We start from the raw sequence: 17,936 nt of genomic DNA, 5'->3' as shown, positions 1-17,936 counted from the left end.
TGGGAAGTAAGCGCCATTTTGTGTAGCTAAGAGCATTTTTAGGAGAGATACTTTCCTAACATCAAACACCAAACCAATTTGGCGTTTTTTCATCTTCCGGAGAGTCACATGTTAGAAAACACCAAACCAAACACCAAATCAACCAAAATTTGGTTCTAGCTTTGGTGCTGTATCAAATCTCTCTCGCGGTTTTTCTAACACCGCATGGGCTTGGGCTGCTAAGTGGCCTTTTATGGCGCAGTTTTGCCAACACCGCTTGGGCTTGGGCTTCTATTGGCGCGGTTTTGCCAACACCGTGTGTGTTTTTTCTAAAAATTAGGAACTATGCTAATGAAGATATTAAGAATTGTGCAATTGAAAAAATTAAGAATTGTGCAATTGAAGAAATTAGAAATTGTGCAATTGCATCTAAAAATGATAAAAATGATTATGATTATGTATCCAAAATGATAAAAATTATCCAAAACCTATGATTATGATTATGTATCCAAAACGATAAAAATTATCCAAAATCTATGATTATGATCAAATATCCAAAATGATCCAAAACCTATCATATTACATAAAATTTATTTAGCTCTCTTCTTACGCCTCTTACCACTTGATGCCTCTCCTCTCTCTATTTGGATGTTACTCAAGTCGCCCTCTAAGTTCCTAACCCGAGAACCAAGATCTTCTCATGCGCATCGAAGGTTAACTACCTCCTCAAGATGAAGTTCCTCATATCCCCGATGTTGTTGCGGTAATACGGTGAATATCCTCATACGCTTTTCGAGTCTCGTCATACGCACGTTGGCCGGGATTGCTGATATGTTTGAGAATATGCCTCCTCTCTTTCTTGGCTATAATGATACACGACAGTCCTCATCCCATCAAACATACAAATCTGGTTCTCATATCTTTCTCGAACCTCAGCCTGAAAATCCAAGAAAATACAGTGTGAGTACATATTATATATATAATAAATAAGATAAATAAAACAACTAAACTCACCGTGGTATACTGATCAATCTGCGGCTCTAACTCATGGCAACGAGCACGAGGCACCTTAGGATTAGAAATGTAAGTAGCCTCCCAATCAAGTCCACACATGGCAAACATATGAGGATTACTGGCAAACACAGGAGCTGGCTGATATACATTCAGAGGTTGTGGGTTGTAAACAGGCTGTGGCGGATGAGGAATATGTAGCTCACATCTCATCCCTTCTATGCCCACAAACTCAAAGTTGCTAGCTCGACCAACAGGGGGCAACTAACAACGGACCCATGGAGACACGGTTTCACCATCTATAATATAATATACTAATCAGCAGTCTGCTCAACAACAAAAGAAGATGCATCTGGCTAAGGACCACAATTATTGGCATGGACTTCATGAACTTGAGTTCTACTCCACAACTTAGCATCACTAACATCTGGTATGAGAGCACATGGAACTCCATAACGTCCAGTCATCTGTCTCCAACATCTGTCACCATAGTACCAAACCTTACAGTCACGTGCGGCAAAAACAACTCTATAACGTGACAAAACACAAACATGCTGCATAACTGGATCGTCAAAGGCAGTAGACAAACGCCAATATTTTCACTCAATAGATGACAATGATCTAATATCAATCTGAGCACGAGCCATACAGACATTATTTCTAATATGCCCCCTGTTACGACTCAAGTGAGGCCCTGACCAACTAGCAAATCTAGGGCGAGTATCAGCAATCATGTCTATGTTAGGACAAAGACAACGGAAGTACTCATAAAACCAAATCTTTAAACGTCCTGTGAATCCTGTAATCTGAGGACTTCTACTTCCGAATGTCTGTGAAGATTTATCTAACGCTGATATCAATGTGGCATATACTGAGCTACCAAGGTTATAATCTCTCATATTATGCAAATTAGAAACATAAGCATAATATCCAAGTCGTATCGTAGAATGACCATTTGGAAACAGAACATGCCCAATAAAAAATATCAAAAAAGCCCTAACATACACATCAGCACCCTCACTACCAGGTAGAACAGTCAAAGCTAACTCTACTTGTGTATTAGGATCCAAGAGGGGTGCATATATGCAATCTTAATATGAGATAGCTTTATACCAGAAGAATCATAAGCATCTACATCCAAGCGAGGAAAAATTACAAGCATACTACCAATATTCTCATAATTTGTATTAAAATGTATCGGTTGGCCTATACCGATATTCAACCCAGAAATTATGGTGAAGTCTAGTGGTGTGAACCCTAACTCCGCACAAGGAAAATAAAATGTATGAGTTGTATTCCACAATCTTTCTACTAAAGCTATGACCACTGTCCAATCAGCCTTCTCATAATCTATATCAACCGAAAGACCCAAAGGTGTACACATAATACTATCTCGAATATGTACAAACTCATCCAAACTCTTAATAACCTTCCACCACTCTCTAACACTAAGTAAAGCCGATCTAACTCGGTAGTAAATAACTTGTTGATATTATGAAAAAAAAATAATGCATATAAGATAAATAATTAATTGGTCCAACTCAACTAATTAATGCATAATATTCAAAATATTTAATCAAAACTAATTAATTACCTGAGAATTAGTCACAGCACTTGACACGTGTTTCGTATCACATGTAGAAGACACAACTTGCATATCAAGTGTTTCACTGGGATTAAATTGTCAATCGAAGTCGTTCATTTGATACTCAAGTACATAGGGATGTCTATCAGTCAGCGCGACATCCTCGGCTTCTTCTCCCCCACCGTCTTGTACTTCCTCGGGTTCTTCTATCTCTACTTAATTGCCAATGTCATTTGCAATACACATCGTCATCACCATCGAAAGGTTGAAAATGATCCATATAAAATTTCAAGAGTTTAGGTAGGTTTTTGTTTTTGTTTTTGTTTTTTTTTACTATTGAGAGGGTTTATAATTGAGAGAAAAGTTAAAAGTGATTGAACCACGCGGTTTTGGTCATCTTTATATAGAAAATAGCACGCGGAGTTGAGAAACACCGCGTGGTTTTTGGAAAACCGCGTGGGCTTGGGCTTGTCAAATGGGCTTTAGTGGCGCAGTTTGGGAAAACCCGTGTGGACTATATGACACGGTTTATCCAAAACCACGTCATTTGATGTCAAAAATTTGATGTTGCTTCTAAAGATGGTTGGTGTTTTTTTAGTTTAGTGTTTGGTTTGGTTCAAAAATTTAATATTTTTTTGGTTTCTCTCCTAAAGATGCTCTAAGTAATTAACTAATTATCAGTAGCAACGCATCTCAAATTGCATGCATAAATTAAGGGCTGCGGTATTGGCACCCCGATGAATGGGACTAACACCAATTCAACGGTACTAGCACCCCTCCATTAAATACACAAAAAACACTAACGACAAGCACCTGCCGTGGGATTGCACAATCCATGGCATCGGGTTGCCGCGAGATCCCATATCCCACGGAAGGTGGCTTCCGTGGGTCTTTTTTTAATTATTTTTTAAATAGCCACCGTAAAAAAAAAAAAAATAGTTGTCGCGAGATAATTTTGTTTACTAAAATGGAGTATTTGATTGTGTTAATTATCAAAACTCTTCTTCATTAATTTGATCACAAAATTTTCTTATAGCATTTGAAAATATTTGCCGCGAGATAGCAATGGCTCGATTGTATATTTTTTTTGTCATGGTTTTGGTGTTGTTCTTGAATAAAGAAACTTTAAAGAAGAAAATGAGGTATCTATATGTCGTGTGTGTTCAATACGTAAAATTTGAAGTGAAAAAAAAAAAAAAAAAAAAAAAAAAAAAAAAATGCCGCGGTAACTGCTTGCTGTAGGATATGCGATCTCGCGGCAGTTGCCTGCCGTAGGATATAAGATCTCGTAGCAACTACCTGCCGTAGAACTATGGGCATGTGGGATGTAAAAAGACATATAAGAAATAACCATTATTGTTTATTTTTTGTCAAAGTGGTGCTACTCCCATTTATCGCACTACTCCTCGTAACTTTTCCTCTAGAGAGACCTTGGAATTTTTTCTTAGCCAAACCCACCCCTCTCGATCAACTAACTCTAATTGAACGTGATATTCATTCCCGAAGTAGAATATGTCATTTCCCCAGACGCATCATCTCCTTTGGTTTATATTTGTGTTTAAACAATTATGCCACTCTTACTTATTCATGTCCTGTTCCGCATGTCCTTTTTGAGGGGCCTTTATATTTTTTTTCTTACTCAAACGGCCAAACTCACTCCATTAAATCAAAATTCAAGGTGATATTCATGCTAAAGTAGCAGATTTCATGCTTACACCGAATCAGATCGTATCATTTTTTTTGGTGAAAACATACTTTATACTTGTTTTTTCTGTTTGTACCTGATTAGGAAATAAAATGATGTTTTAGGATTAGGACACTAGCTTACATGAGCTCTGAAGGAGGGAAAGCTAATTACCTAACCAGGATCCTGACATTCTAGCATTCTATTTCTACTACACTTCAAAAGTAGACGTCTTCGTCGGCCACGCTATTTATTTTTATAGTGACAAAATGATAACAGTATCCGCTTTGACAACTCCACTCATCTATCAAATACAGTAACCAAGCACCACTCATACAAATAAAGTTGAAAAATTACTGTGGAATCGTTGTTCAAACTGTTATTTGTAGAAAGGCAAATGTGAGTTGTTCATTGTCTGACACTCTGACCAATGTGGTTATAACGCCTCCTGAGTTACCAGATGAACAGTTGCAGAATACCGAATGCGTACACAATTTTTGTTTACACAACATACATTTTCAAGACATTACACCGGCAGGCTTCTTGACCCCTTCTAAAATGTCAGTATTACATATTATAACCTTAATTTTTGCTCATCAAACTTGAAGCCTCCCCCTCTCAGCTTATCTCAGATTAAATACAGGCGCAAAATAAGGTTCTTTCCAGTCTAAGATGAAACAGGATGCGTTTTCAGTCTGATGGGCCTCTTTCAGACTGGACACGTTTTGTGAAAGACAGTTGGTTTTGAATCTGAAAATTTGTCCAGTCAAGGGAACCTACTGTCTTGATGGCTTCCTAAAGGCAGGTGTTTTTGGTTATAAGAGCAAATTTAGCATAACTTTGCTGAGCCTGTCGGATAATAATTGTACAAGACAACTAAAATCAATATTGCAGCGCGAAAAGGAAAAATCAGTATTCATAGCATTAACTTAGTTTTATGCTGGGTGACTGTGTAAGTACCCATAGGTTTCTGCACTCTGTTCGTGTAAATGACCAGGACATATATTACAGAAGCCAGGTTCTTCATGTACACAGAGAATTGTACCTTTTTGGTCAAGCAAGAGTCACTCGAGAAAGAGAACTAAGAAAGATGATGCACTGACTTAATAGGCAAATGAAAAGAAGTCCAATCATTTCAACTTTCAATATTTAAAGTGTTGTTCGTTGATGTTTAAATGAAATGTTAGCTATGGATACACCACTCAATTACATGAAGAACCTGAATATAGTATGTGGTCTAGCCAATTAAGCAAAGAGAGACCCTTCCATAACGGTAACAGCTTCTCCACGTATCAACATTCTTTGGATTGCTTCATCAAAATGGAGTTCCAATATTCCACCCCTTGGAGACGCCTGCATGCAAGTACTGTCTTGTTAATGTGTGGATTAATTGGAAACACCAATGCATGCAGAATATTTATGAAAAGAGAGAAAAGGATGGGTAGTACCATGTAAGCCATAAAATCGCTTTTACCCAACTTTTTGCTCCAATAGGGCGCCAAGCCACAGTGTGCACTTCCACAAACAGGATCCTGAGACAAACAGTAAGGTGTTAAAAACTGAAACCATATAAGAGAACGCTTCAACTGATAAGGCCTGAAATATCAAAATAACTTCTGGATTTTCACTACTACATAATAGATATTCAATGGCCTCCATCAATTTGTTTGGCAAGAAATACTCAGTGCAGGCTTCGTCCACCAATGGATTTTGGGTACAAAACGGAACTAACCATGAGACGCAGAATTGTAACCTGCAAGACGTGTTTGATTATAACAATGTAGCCAATTTTAATAAAATACTAAAATAACTTATTTGTTAACAAATGTTTTGGTAATCCCAATATCTCAACTACACACACAAGAAATATTGGTACACACATCATAAACATCATTGAGAAGAGTATGTGATTAAACCAAATTATTATGTAGTAGTGTATGTTAAGTTGTTACAATGTTGAAATAGAACTTTGAAAGTACATACACAAGGTTCTTGTGTTCGCAAATGACTCGAATTTGAATGACTGGAAATTTGTCCGGAAGTATGAAAGAAGTGTGTGCATGTGAGTGTGACGGTCACACTCACACACGTACTAATGTACCCAAGTATCCAACTACCCAAGCATGCATTCTCTCAGGACTCGGGGTATACATCTTGATTGGATTGCTAGCAGAACAAATTTTGAGAGATCTTTACCAACAATTTGTAATCAAATCAAGAAGTTAAGATCTACCATTCGATAAGAAATCTCCCATAAATTAGTGATAAATTTCGAACTTATATCAGATGATAAAAGAGCAAAAAGCTGGCCACTTGAGTAAAACTACGAGAAGTCATTAAGGGCCCTTATCTAGGCTAAACCACTCACTTAATTAGAGTGAGACAACACATATTACCATTGCACCTTTCAGGGTTTTCGACCTCTATAAGGCGGATTTTTATTGGCCTGCATCACTGATCCTCTTGGACAAATGGTGACAATGTAATTTGGGCTTAATTACCACTTGGCTTGAACCGGTGGGGATTCAATTAAAAAGGCTACAGACCAGTACTGTAACAATTGTAGAATACTTCTTACAGCCTAAGGTGGAGGCACACATGCGAAAGTAGCACTAAAGAATTTGACTTCATTCAATAGATGGTTACTATTCCCAAGTGGTGGCAACGGTAGTTAGGTTAATTACTACTTATGGGCTGGCTCTCTGGGGGTTCAAAAGGAAGTCTGGATACCACAATAATGAGAGGACTATCATAGGCATCACCTTATCACCATGATCAATTGCTGCTTTGTTACTTGGCACACCAACCAGAGCACAAAGCCTACCGGTTAAACAGAGCTGATGCACACACTTCTCCTAAGATGGTTGGGACAACATCGCCAGGAGAATCTGTAGAGGGACTGAGGGAGGCCAGCTCCCAGCCATTCCCCAAGTTTACTGGCACAATACGTATGAGGTAATTAAATAAGTACCTGCATTCTCACACCAACAAATAATAAGGCCAGATACCCTATGAAATATCGATTGGCTCACTCTGCAAAAACTCATCTGGCCTCCATTCTATTCCAGTAACTCTCCCTCACTCCTCACTGTCCCCCAGCATACACCTTCCAGTAAATAAAGACTTACTTTTTGTTGATAGCCTTCCGCATGAACTTCTACACCCAATGGCGTCTTCTTCATACCAAAGAAACTACTTTGTAGAACTGATTCATTTCAAAACTCCTCTGTTCAATATTTTTATGCTGCCAAAGCTTGAGGTACCAATTTTCCTACATTAGATCCTATATGTATTTCGATCAATGGCCTACATAATTAACTCCTTTCGTTTCCAAGTTCGGCGTCTACACTTCACTGGGACTAGAAAACCGAACTAACATTCACTAATATTTTTTTTTTCTTTTTTTCTATATATATATATATTTTTTTGCTCGGTTAAGTGAAATTTCGTTAATAATGTGGAAGTAGGCTGAGAAGTCCTACATTCCAAGAGAAAAATGAATAATAACCATTTAGAGTACAATAGCTAACAACATAAGAAAAAAATAAGCTACGAAATGCAACATCACCCCATGTCTAAGACGATCCCACCAAGCTACAACAGACTCAAAAAGACATCCTCTAAACTCTTTGACCATCCTCTAAAGTCCAGTCCCAAATGGTATGCAGACTTAAATTATGCATCAAAACTTTGGGAAAATAGACGACAACATTACATGTGGGAGTCAAACAAATATGTATGCAAAAAAGAAAAACGGACATGGCATCCAGCACTAATTACATGAAAGGAATGAAATTTTTGTGAACAATAGAATGGAGAAAATCTTCCGTCAAGGAAAGCTTTAATATCTGAGCTAAAAGAAGCAATCTAGGGTACTACTTAGCAACCCAAGAAAAACTACGGTACCAAAAGGTGTTGATGCATACAAGAGATACAAGTAGGCATTTGTTCAAGTCCAGGACTTCAAGTCCTGAGTCCTGGACACCCTATTACTCTATACCCAGACGTCTAAACTCTAAACAATATGCATACCATTATAAGAGCGACACAGAAATTCTGCATTGGTTTTAACATCTGATAATCAGTCATTACCACATGAGTAAAAACATGCAATGTATATTCTTTTCCTTCTTAATTGTAACATGCCACACATATTCTGTAACTTGAATACCTTTTAGTGGCTCATTGGCAAAATAAACTATTATTTATGGGCATAATAAAAAATAAGTACGATAATTTGAATTTAAATAAGAGATTCAGCATGTTATATCTGATCTTAGCTATCAGTTTCACAAAATCTTCTTTGTAATCCTATTAGCTCCATAATATTTATCATGAACACAAAATAGCAGCTCTCTATGAAGAGTAAGTGATTATATGTGAAATGACAAAATTGGTACCTCATTAATACCCAGCTTGGGACAGAAGAAGCGAGAGAAGAAATCAAATCCAGATCCACTGGGAGCAATTCCCGTGACAATAATTCCTCTTCCAGGGCATTTATGTATTTCATCAAAATTTGGTTGCAAATCGGAGACGCTCTTTCCTGTAGAGAGCTCGACCTACCCAAAATGTAGATATAGAAATACATAATTCTGCATATAAATGGTCAAAATTATTGAAAGATGTCATCCTACGGTTGCGACCAGCTAAAAGCCTAAGAACATACAAAATGATGAGACCACCCATAACAAAAGACGACTAGTGTAGCAAGTGATATTACAAATAATTTGTATATCCTAGCCATAAAGCCACATGATTAATAACATGTGATTAATTACGCTCCTACTGAACAAACACCTGGGCCAAGGTTAAAAGTATTTGTACAGTCATTGATTCAAAATAAGAGATGTCCATTAGTGAGTGACATCCTCTTTTAATTTTCCATGGCAGTGGAACTTACTACTTGATGCAAGTATCACCATTTTAGCAAATTCAAAATGCAGGGATCACTAATCAAAATGTAGGTTTCAAAAAAGGAGAATTGAAATAGTACAATGAGATCACCACTAGTAGCCATTTTCTTTATATTGACCACTTGAGCACCATTCAGAGTCAAAGGAATCGATGGGATCTCTGAGGGATCACATTCAACCACTGAAACTGTAGGGAAGTCCAATTCTATAGAAAAGCGGTCTTCTGCATTTCCATTTGAAATACTCGGCGGCTCTGATTTACCAGTTCTAGGAACCCTTTTGGCAGTCAGAATTCCTGATAGGGTAGAAAACTCGATTATGTTGGTTGTTATTAAACCTGACGTGAAGAGAACATGTGCTGCTGCTAAGGTTGCGTGGCCACAAAGGTTCACCTGCATATAGGAAAAGGGGTATTTAGAACATAAATTTATTCAGTGTGTTGATGGGCATGGAGAGGGGGTGCTCAGAACATAATATTGAAGAGGGTGACTTCCTCCGCTCCGCTCAACATGTGACCACATACATACCACTCTACCAGAAATACCCTATGCTTTCAATCTAACCAACTATACTTTTAACATTACAAAACTAGCTATGAGATTTAATAGGGCCTCACACACAGCCTGACCTCGGGCCCATAAGCTTTACGGATCTAACTAGTACCAGTGTTCTAAAAAACGCTAGGCGGTAGTCGGGCGGTGGAAGAGTGCCTAGCGCTTAGGCCTTCTAGGCAGTGCCTAGACGGGCTAGGCGCTAGGCGGTTTTTTTTCCTAATATATATAGTAATACACACATATACTACAATAAATGAAGAAAATCATTTATCATAACTCAAAAAATAAACACAAACAAAGATACTTATTACAAAAATACATAATAGTTGAAGAATATTGATTTCATATAAAAACATACTCTTTGTTATAGTGGCATATAATTTACATTAGACTTAAGTCTTTTAAACTCATTCAAATCTTAAGCCTACACGGGCCTTTATTTTTCGTCATTTAATCATTAAAAAAAAAAAAAAAAAAAAAAACCTTGACTGGACCGCCTAGCCTGCCTAATCGGTTCGCCTAGACCGCCTAGCCAGTCCACCGATTTTTTAAATGACTAGGGCCTAGGCGAGTAGGTTGGGCACTGCCTAGACCGATTTTTAGAACAGTGACTAGTACCAATACTGTCCCCAACTTAACCACACATTGGACTTGGGTCAACACATGGCCATAGGTGTGGGGATTTATGTGAAAAGGCCTTGAAACTAGTTGTGATAGATCCCACATTATTAACCCATGATGAATTTGTCTCTTCTCCCATGTGAAACTATTAGATTTCCGGTTCACAATACCCAACAAGATTTAACTGCAAAACACTTGCTATCATAGATTACCTTTCTCTGTTGTCCCATTTAAGCAAAATGAACAGGATATGACAACAAGCTCAAAAGTTGAGGGCAACAACCTTATAATGACAAATTGACTACTTGACTGGCGTCATGCCCATGACACTGCTCCCACAAACTCAAAGAGCAACTAGATATTATTAACACTTAGTACTTCACAACAATAAAGCACAAGGAACAATTTAATGTCTGGTTCGGATTTCTTTCTCAATTATGGTTAAACAATTGAGTACTTCAACAAACACCACATATCCGAGTCAACTACTCATCCCATTTTTGATAACCAGATATTTGACTCCAACAAGCTAACTTTGCAATATAATCAGCTACGACATTAGCTTCTCTTTGAAACATCTGCATACGGATAATGGTGTAAGGAGTGTCAGCTTGCTTGTTTTCTTTTATAATTCTTCATTTCATCCCGCCTTCCCCAAGAAAACTGGGATACATAAAATTTAACTTCAATCCTCCAAAATTCAGGCAAAACGTTTCTCGAGATTTTCTTCTACACATGCTATACAAAAGAAATGACCATTCCCAAAACCCATATCTTTCACTACATTATAAGTCAATAATATACACCCAAGAATCTAAATTTATTAAAAAAGACAAACAATTGAAAATGAGAGAAAGAAAAAGACCTCAGCAACAGGAGTGAACCACCTAAGACTGAACTCCGCAACTGACTCGGTATTAATCCGAGTCAAGTAACAAGTTTGAGAGACGTTGAACTCCTTTGCAACTGCTTGTAACCATTCATCATCTCTTTCTTCTTCTAATATGCAAACAGCAGCTGGGTTTCCTTTAAATGGTGTGTCAGTGAACGCGTCAACCTGGTTGACAAGAGCTCAAAACTTATTCAAACATGAACAAAAAGATATAGAGAAGAGAAAGAAACAAAAAAAATAAGTAGATTACCACAGTGTACTTGACGGCCATTTTTGTCATTATTATGTTGTATAGACGAGTTCGTGCAAATTTTCTGATATTTTTGTTGTAGTTTCAACTTTCAAGTTTGGAAGTGAAGGAAAGAATGAAGTGCTACCGTACTAGCTTCCGCTCAGTATATTTGTTCCGCTTATTCTTCTTTCAATATCCAATTGTTAAACTGTATATTGTTTTGCTTAATTATTGAAACTGTTGGAACTCTGAAGAAGTTGTTAATGGCAAGTGCAGAGAAATCATGTGTATATTATTTGAACTTTTATAATCTCTATTAGTAAAATACACCATAATTAACCTGGCCTTTTAAATTAGACCAGCCTTTTTTCTACCACCTAATACTCCTAATTAAATACAAAAAAATATTATTCAATGTCTTTAAAAAGGACTATTTCGTCATTTAATTTTGTATTTCTATTTATACCCTTCAATTACAACACACAGACAAAGATGTTTTATGTAAATTCAGGGCAAAAACCAAATCCACGCCTCTATATTGACATGTACGCAGTTTTTGCCACTTAACTACCATTAATACCCACTTCAATTACCATTAATACCCACTTAACTACCATTAATACTGAATTCTTTCAATATTAACATTTATACCGAATTTCAATGGGCTAGGTAACAGACGGTATTTCTCCCTTTTCCCCTTCCGTCTCCTCTCTCAATCCCACCCCCTCATTTGCATCTCCCACTTCTCAAAAAAAAAAAAAAAAAAAAAAAAAATTCTCCGTCATTCTCTCTTTCTCTTCATATTGAGTTCTCTCATTACAACAAATTCGGTCCAGCCATTCAATCAAAGAGCCATTCAATGGAGGTAAAAAAACTCGAGAAAACTATGTGCTATTTGTTTGCAGCTCGGTCTATCAAATTCTTAGTCACATACGCTATATCAGGAAACATGAAAGTCTTGCTTCTCTATTTACCTACTTTGCAATTTTGTTTGGTTAGATGAAGGTCTGCTAAAATAGCTTATATGTATAGAGTTATATATTCATGGTAATAAGTTTGTGGACATTTGATTAACAGGCAGGTTGGAAGCTATGGCCGTTTGCTCACCTGATTACCTATGGTGTAATCCCATTAGAACAGAGGCTTCTATGGGTTGACTGTGTGGAGCTCATCTGGGTAGAGAGTGGTGGCGAAATTGAAGGAAGGATTAGGGGTTGTTTTGGAAGAATTTTATCCCTTGGCAGGAAAATTAGGGAAAGATGAGGAGGGAGTATTGAGGGTGGAATATGAGGATGAGAATGCGGGGTGGAGGTCGAGAGGGCGTTGCCGGCGATGTCGATATAGCTGAACCGGCAAAGGAGGATGCTTCAAGCATATTGCAAGAGATCATTCCCTGCACCAATGTCATGAACTTAGAGGGACTTCATCGGCCATTGTTGGCCGTGCAGGTCAGTTCCTATAATTTATAGCTAAAGTAAGAGATCTCCTGAAGTAATTCATAATAGCATAATCACATACTGAAGCCAGCCTAGATCTGGGCCTGTGCTATAGGCTTAGCCCCTAGGCTTGCCTAGCCGCGTTTTTCATTGCATAAGAAAATATAAGTTCTCTTAAGAAAATCCACCCAATAATGAAAGCCACCCTATGAATCCTTGTGAATTATGTGTTACCATATATAGTATGTGTTCTCAAAAAAATTTATTGACTGGTAGATACATTTATATATTCTCCTAATAGCATGTTTTTGTCTGGGCTGGGCGTACAAGAAGTCCGGTAATATTATCTTCACTGATCATTGTTATCTTTGATTGGTTCATCTTTACTGCAGATGACTTAATTGTTGATCCACGTAACTTGGAGTGGATGAGGGAAGCGAATTGTCCTATAGTAAGCAAAATACTTTTACATGTCATTTTTGGTTTGTTGCACCAATTTCAATATTTTTCATGAGTATTTATCTCTAATTTTTTTGCTCCTTCGTGCTAATCTGAGTTCTGTTGGATGTGAAATGCTTAGTGCTTAACAGCTTAAGTAATTATTATTTTGTCTATCTTCTTAATTATTTTTCTATGAAAATAATGGATCCCACAAAATCACAAACAGAACTCAACGTTGCAACTAAATGGCAAGTTGGTTCCCCAAAATTGCTCCAAAAAAAAAAGAAGTTTGTACCCCAAATCCAGTTTCTGTGTAAAGTTCGTTGCCCGATTGTGCATATTTTTATTTTCAGTAATAATCTAATCAATTACAAAGAGACATAAAATGAACTTATCAACTCCTACAGGAAGGTCTTGCAAATACTTTACCACAAATCAAACCATACTAGGGGCCTCAGTGTTGGCATGTATTGGTATATGTCCATAGATCATATTTGAGATAATAATAATGTGACGGATATACGTTGTGGACTTTTGACATTTTAGAGTTCTTAGGCCTGGCCTTTAGATTCCCTTGGAACTCTAACATGAGTCATAATCTTGGATGCATATTCAACTTGGCTGCTTTGGCGTTCAACTTTTATGTCAAGATTCTAGATAGCCACAGTTTCTTCCTGTTGCTTGCACATCTAAGACATCGTGCTTCATTGCGGTAGCGAGATATTACACATGCATTGCAACAACCTTCTTTGGGAGAAAGGTTTGTATAATTTAAATCTCTTACTTGAAGGATACATTTATGTACATGATTACCATTCCCTACCTGTATACATATCTTACCTATATATTTCTTTTGATAATTATTTCGGACATGGAAGATGAACCTCGTCTATATAATCGTATATAATATAATAATATATCTGTTTTATCACTAAAGTTCAAATTCATAGAATCTCATTATGGTGGAGCTACCTAAGTTTGCAAATTCAAGACTCCTTTACAAATGTTGTACCTCATACAAGTGAATCCCAATTACGGTAAAACACATGAAAAATTAGACCTGTAAAGCTCGAACAAGCGGTGTCCAATAACAAAAGTTCTTTGACTCCCTCCACCGAATTCCTTTGACCATTTGTTGGTATTCCACTGTCCATGTAGCTTTTCCCCAAGGTGGAGGAATAACGATCTATTTAGAAAGAGCTTCCTTTATATTTGAAGGTGGTGCCCAAGGCTTTTGAAAGGAATTATAAACAAAATCCTACACCGCTTCTTTCTCTGCAACAAGATCTTTGAGAAGGGAATGGAGTTTTAAGTTTTCTCAAGAGTTGATTGTAAAGTATATCTTGTCCGGTGCTAATTTCTACTTACGAGTCTTTTTTTCTCTGTATCTCTGTATCGTAGGATAGGATAGCCTTTAATTTTCTAGATAAATTTCACTACAACTTTCCTTTAGGAAAAATATTATGCTGAAAATGTATTTTTCTCTCAACCATTTCGATGGTGGAGGTGTTGCAAGTGGAGGCCTCGAGAGAGTTAATACCATGCATTGCAAGAACATCGATTCTTTGTCGGTGTGGATGGAATCTTCATGGAGGTATAAGACTAGAATCTCCTCTAACCGATATTCATAACATTCAAATCCTCTCAAAGACCTCATGCTTTTGTTGGTCACATCCAAGATATTTGAGAAGACATTCTCTTATGTCAAAATTGTCTTTGACACACTTTGTGCATTGAACTAGGGTCCGGGATCCCTAGCTTTAATAAATTAGCGGCTTTAATAACTAGGGTTCAGTCTTTACCAGCTTGTTCACTTTCTTTCATAGAGTTTCAAAATGGGCTGATTTACATGGTGACGATTATGGACTGTTTATTTTCACTTTGTTAACTTAAAGACCATTAGTTTTAACTGGTTTACAAAATTCGGAATCAGATGGTTGTGCTTCTGCATAGTAAGTTAGTAACCTCTCCACCTAAATCCACACATTATAAAATCCAGATGAAATTGTGTAATTCAGAATGTAGCAGTTTGAGGAAGCCTCTCATAACGTCATTGTGGTGGAAGGTTTTCAAATGTTACGTGTGGGATTTATGATCATGTTTCCTTGAACCCGGGATGACTCTAGGGAGCAAATTTGCTATGGGGTGACTTGAAGGCGTGTGTTCCCTTAGATCCCATGGGGACACCACAAGCTTGAATATTCGTTGTGATTTGTGTTCTTGCTCTTTAATCACGGATACACTCTTTATCTACGTAAACTATGTTTGTGGTGACTTTTAAATGTGTTTTTAAATCCACGGGGTTTGAAAGAGTATAATTGCCTTCTAGCTTAGTTGGTAAAACCTTTGGGTGATGATATCAACGGTTTGGGGTTCTAACCCCGCTACACACTATTGAGTTACTAATCTCTTTAAAAACAGGCTTGCCCACACATTTTTCTGATAAAAAAAAGAGTATAATTGCAACCGTTAGTTGGTTAGGCAGAAGTTGCGCTCAGTTTTGGCCTCCTCACAAACCATTAGCACCCTTGCTCACTGTCAAAAAAACTAACTTGCTAATCTACAAAGATAGAGGTCATGGCTATCTACAAAGATGTGGACCTTAGTATTATTACTTGTATATGTAAGGTTTCCAAAAGGGTTTGCACCGGCTAATCTACACATGACTCATACATATGCTATATACCCAACCCATGATGCCGGATGAGTTGTTTATCTACACAATGAAGTTTCTGGTCACAATATATAATTATATATATATGGGTTGTCCCATATAACCCCTGCTGTTGATAAAGTATGACTCTTACACCAACCTAGAGGTGTGTGCTACACAGAAATGAGTAAAATATTTCTAATGTGTACAAGAGATTTAATCATGTTTATTTAGAAGCCAACTCTTATGAATGACATAATCAGCCGAAATCTTCAAGTTTCAACCTACACAATGGCTCTATCTACAAGAATCTCTTCCAAGAATCTTGAACTTCCCTCTTAATAGATTGTACCCGGTGTATCTGCTCTACAAATCTAGGTTGAGAATATGCACCATTTGCTCTTTTCAATGAACATCAAGAGCTTCCGGAACTTCTAGCCGATGAAAAACATTCCTGCCCCCCATATTAACTTCGGTTTCTCCCAATTAATTGTATTGACGCGATCGCGAACCAATATCTCTATATAGAATTTACTCAACATTATACATGGAACAAGTCCTTAAGCCAATCGCACCCGATAAGAAGCCACCTAAAAGTCATTATCGCGGCAATTGCAAATTGTCTTTTAATTTTGGTATGATCCTATATGCTTTATTTTTCATCAAATTTAAAAGCTATCATTGCAAATACTAACAGTTGTCTTTTTAATCATGACCAAGCAATGTCAAAAGCGGGGAAGAACTCACGATTCTAAGGACATTGTATGTCCCGGGCTATTTCACTAGGGTACCTTGAGGTTAGTAAAAACATTTGAAGACATTGTATTTGTCCCGGGGCTATGTCACGATTCTAAGGACATTGTATGTGTTGGGCTGTTTTTAAATTTTTTTTTTTTGCCAAGTGCTTATATTGTAATACCGGTTTGGAGACACCGGTTGTTAATTATCGGGTTTAAACAATATTTATGTTGTAACCTCTGGTCTATCTCTTTTGCACTTAGACATGAAGTGATCTTTGAGTTGTTGACTATTTGAAACACATGTAACCTTCGGGATATCCCCATGTCACTTGGTCGTGTTTAGCATGAAATTTTTCTTGATATGCTCTTGGTTGGTTCTGCTTTTTGACCTTTCTTGAATGTAGAGACCTTCACTATGACAAGAAATCTCTTTATACACCGTGGAATGTCTCAATCTCTCGGGTGGGTCCGCGACCGGTAGATGTTGTTAAGGCACCATGATAATAGGATATCATTATGGCATCATTTCATTGTAGTTAAGTTTATGATTGATGGGTTGATTGAATCATAAAATTCCAAACTGCATAGCACTCCTGGGGTATGACAAACTCCGAACAAAGTCCGAAAGATAGTTATGTAGTTTGTCCATAAGTTATTGTTTGTATTTGAGTAATCAATTTGCTTTGCATTATTGGTGGTCAACTTTCATTTTAATCAATATGAATTATGAATTACAAATTAGCAACTCATATGCTAAACCGATCTCATTTAAAACAGGGCTTGCATTGCCAATAAAAAAAAAATGAAATTAGCAGATAATTAGTTCATTTGTGTACTATTTTCATATGTAAATTTGGTTCAATGTTTGTAGTTGCCTCCATTTTTCAAGCAGGTTGTTGTGGCAAAAGACTCATGACATGGTTGGACTGGCTCATTTTTTTGGGAAGGCGGTGTTTACTCTAAAGCTATTGATGGATTTGAACCGCCACTGCAGTTTGGTATTTCAAGATCGGTAGTTGCCTACCCATGTGCACCTTGGGTTCAAATTTTACCCCAACAAATTTCGTCATGATTTCCACATGAATAGGTGCTTCCCAAGGCATTCTCATCAAGGGTAGAAATGCTCTTGAAAAAGCACACAAAGCAAGAAACTCAGTATCTAATATCCGTTAATAAACATTCAAAACTGTTA

The 17,936-nt window shown here is 37.2% G+C and overlaps 1 protein-coding gene across 1 annotated transcript; it reads right to left on the bottom strand.

Annotated features, from left to right (window-relative positions):
- Positions 1–5,374: 5,374 nt before the first annotated feature.
- Positions 5,375–11,785, bottom strand: LOC147517856 (uncharacterized). The gene is made up of 6 exons (XM_086589922.1): positions 11,493–11,785; positions 11,216–11,407; positions 9,256–9,567; positions 8,660–8,821; positions 5,708–5,791; positions 5,375–5,612 (listed from the first exon to the last, which is right to left on the bottom strand). Exons 1-6 carry the CDS (start codon positions 11,520–11,522, stop codon positions 5,505–5,507), a joined length of 888 nt encoding a protein of 295 aa, XP_086446048.1. The 5' UTR covers positions 11,523–11,785; the 3' UTR covers positions 5,375–5,504.
- Between the last annotated feature and the right edge of the window lie 6,151 nt (positions 11,786–17,936).

The sequence above is a fragment of the Coptis chinensis genome, chromosome 2 (genome assembly GCF_015680905.1).
Source record: "Coptis chinensis isolate HL-2020 chromosome 2, ASM1568090v1, whole genome shotgun sequence".
NCBI lineage: Eukaryota > Viridiplantae > Streptophyta > Magnoliopsida > Ranunculales > Ranunculaceae > Coptis > Coptis chinensis.
This window is presented reverse-complemented; position numbering and strand designations above follow the sequence as displayed.

Bases quoted from the DNA above. Each gene is read 5' to 3' on its own strand.
- LOC147517856 (XM_086589922.1), bottom strand. From the start codon at position 11,522: ATGACAAAAATGGCCGTCAAGTACACTGTG. The intron at 5,792-8,659 runs GTACCAATTTTG...TGTTTGTCTCAG, and splicing joins CCAAGCTGGGTATTAATGAG to GATCCTGTTTGTGGAAGTGC. The intron at 5,613-5,707 runs GTACTACCCATC...ACTTGCATGCAG, and splicing joins GCGATTTTATGGCTTACATG to GCGTCTCCAAGGGGTGGAAT.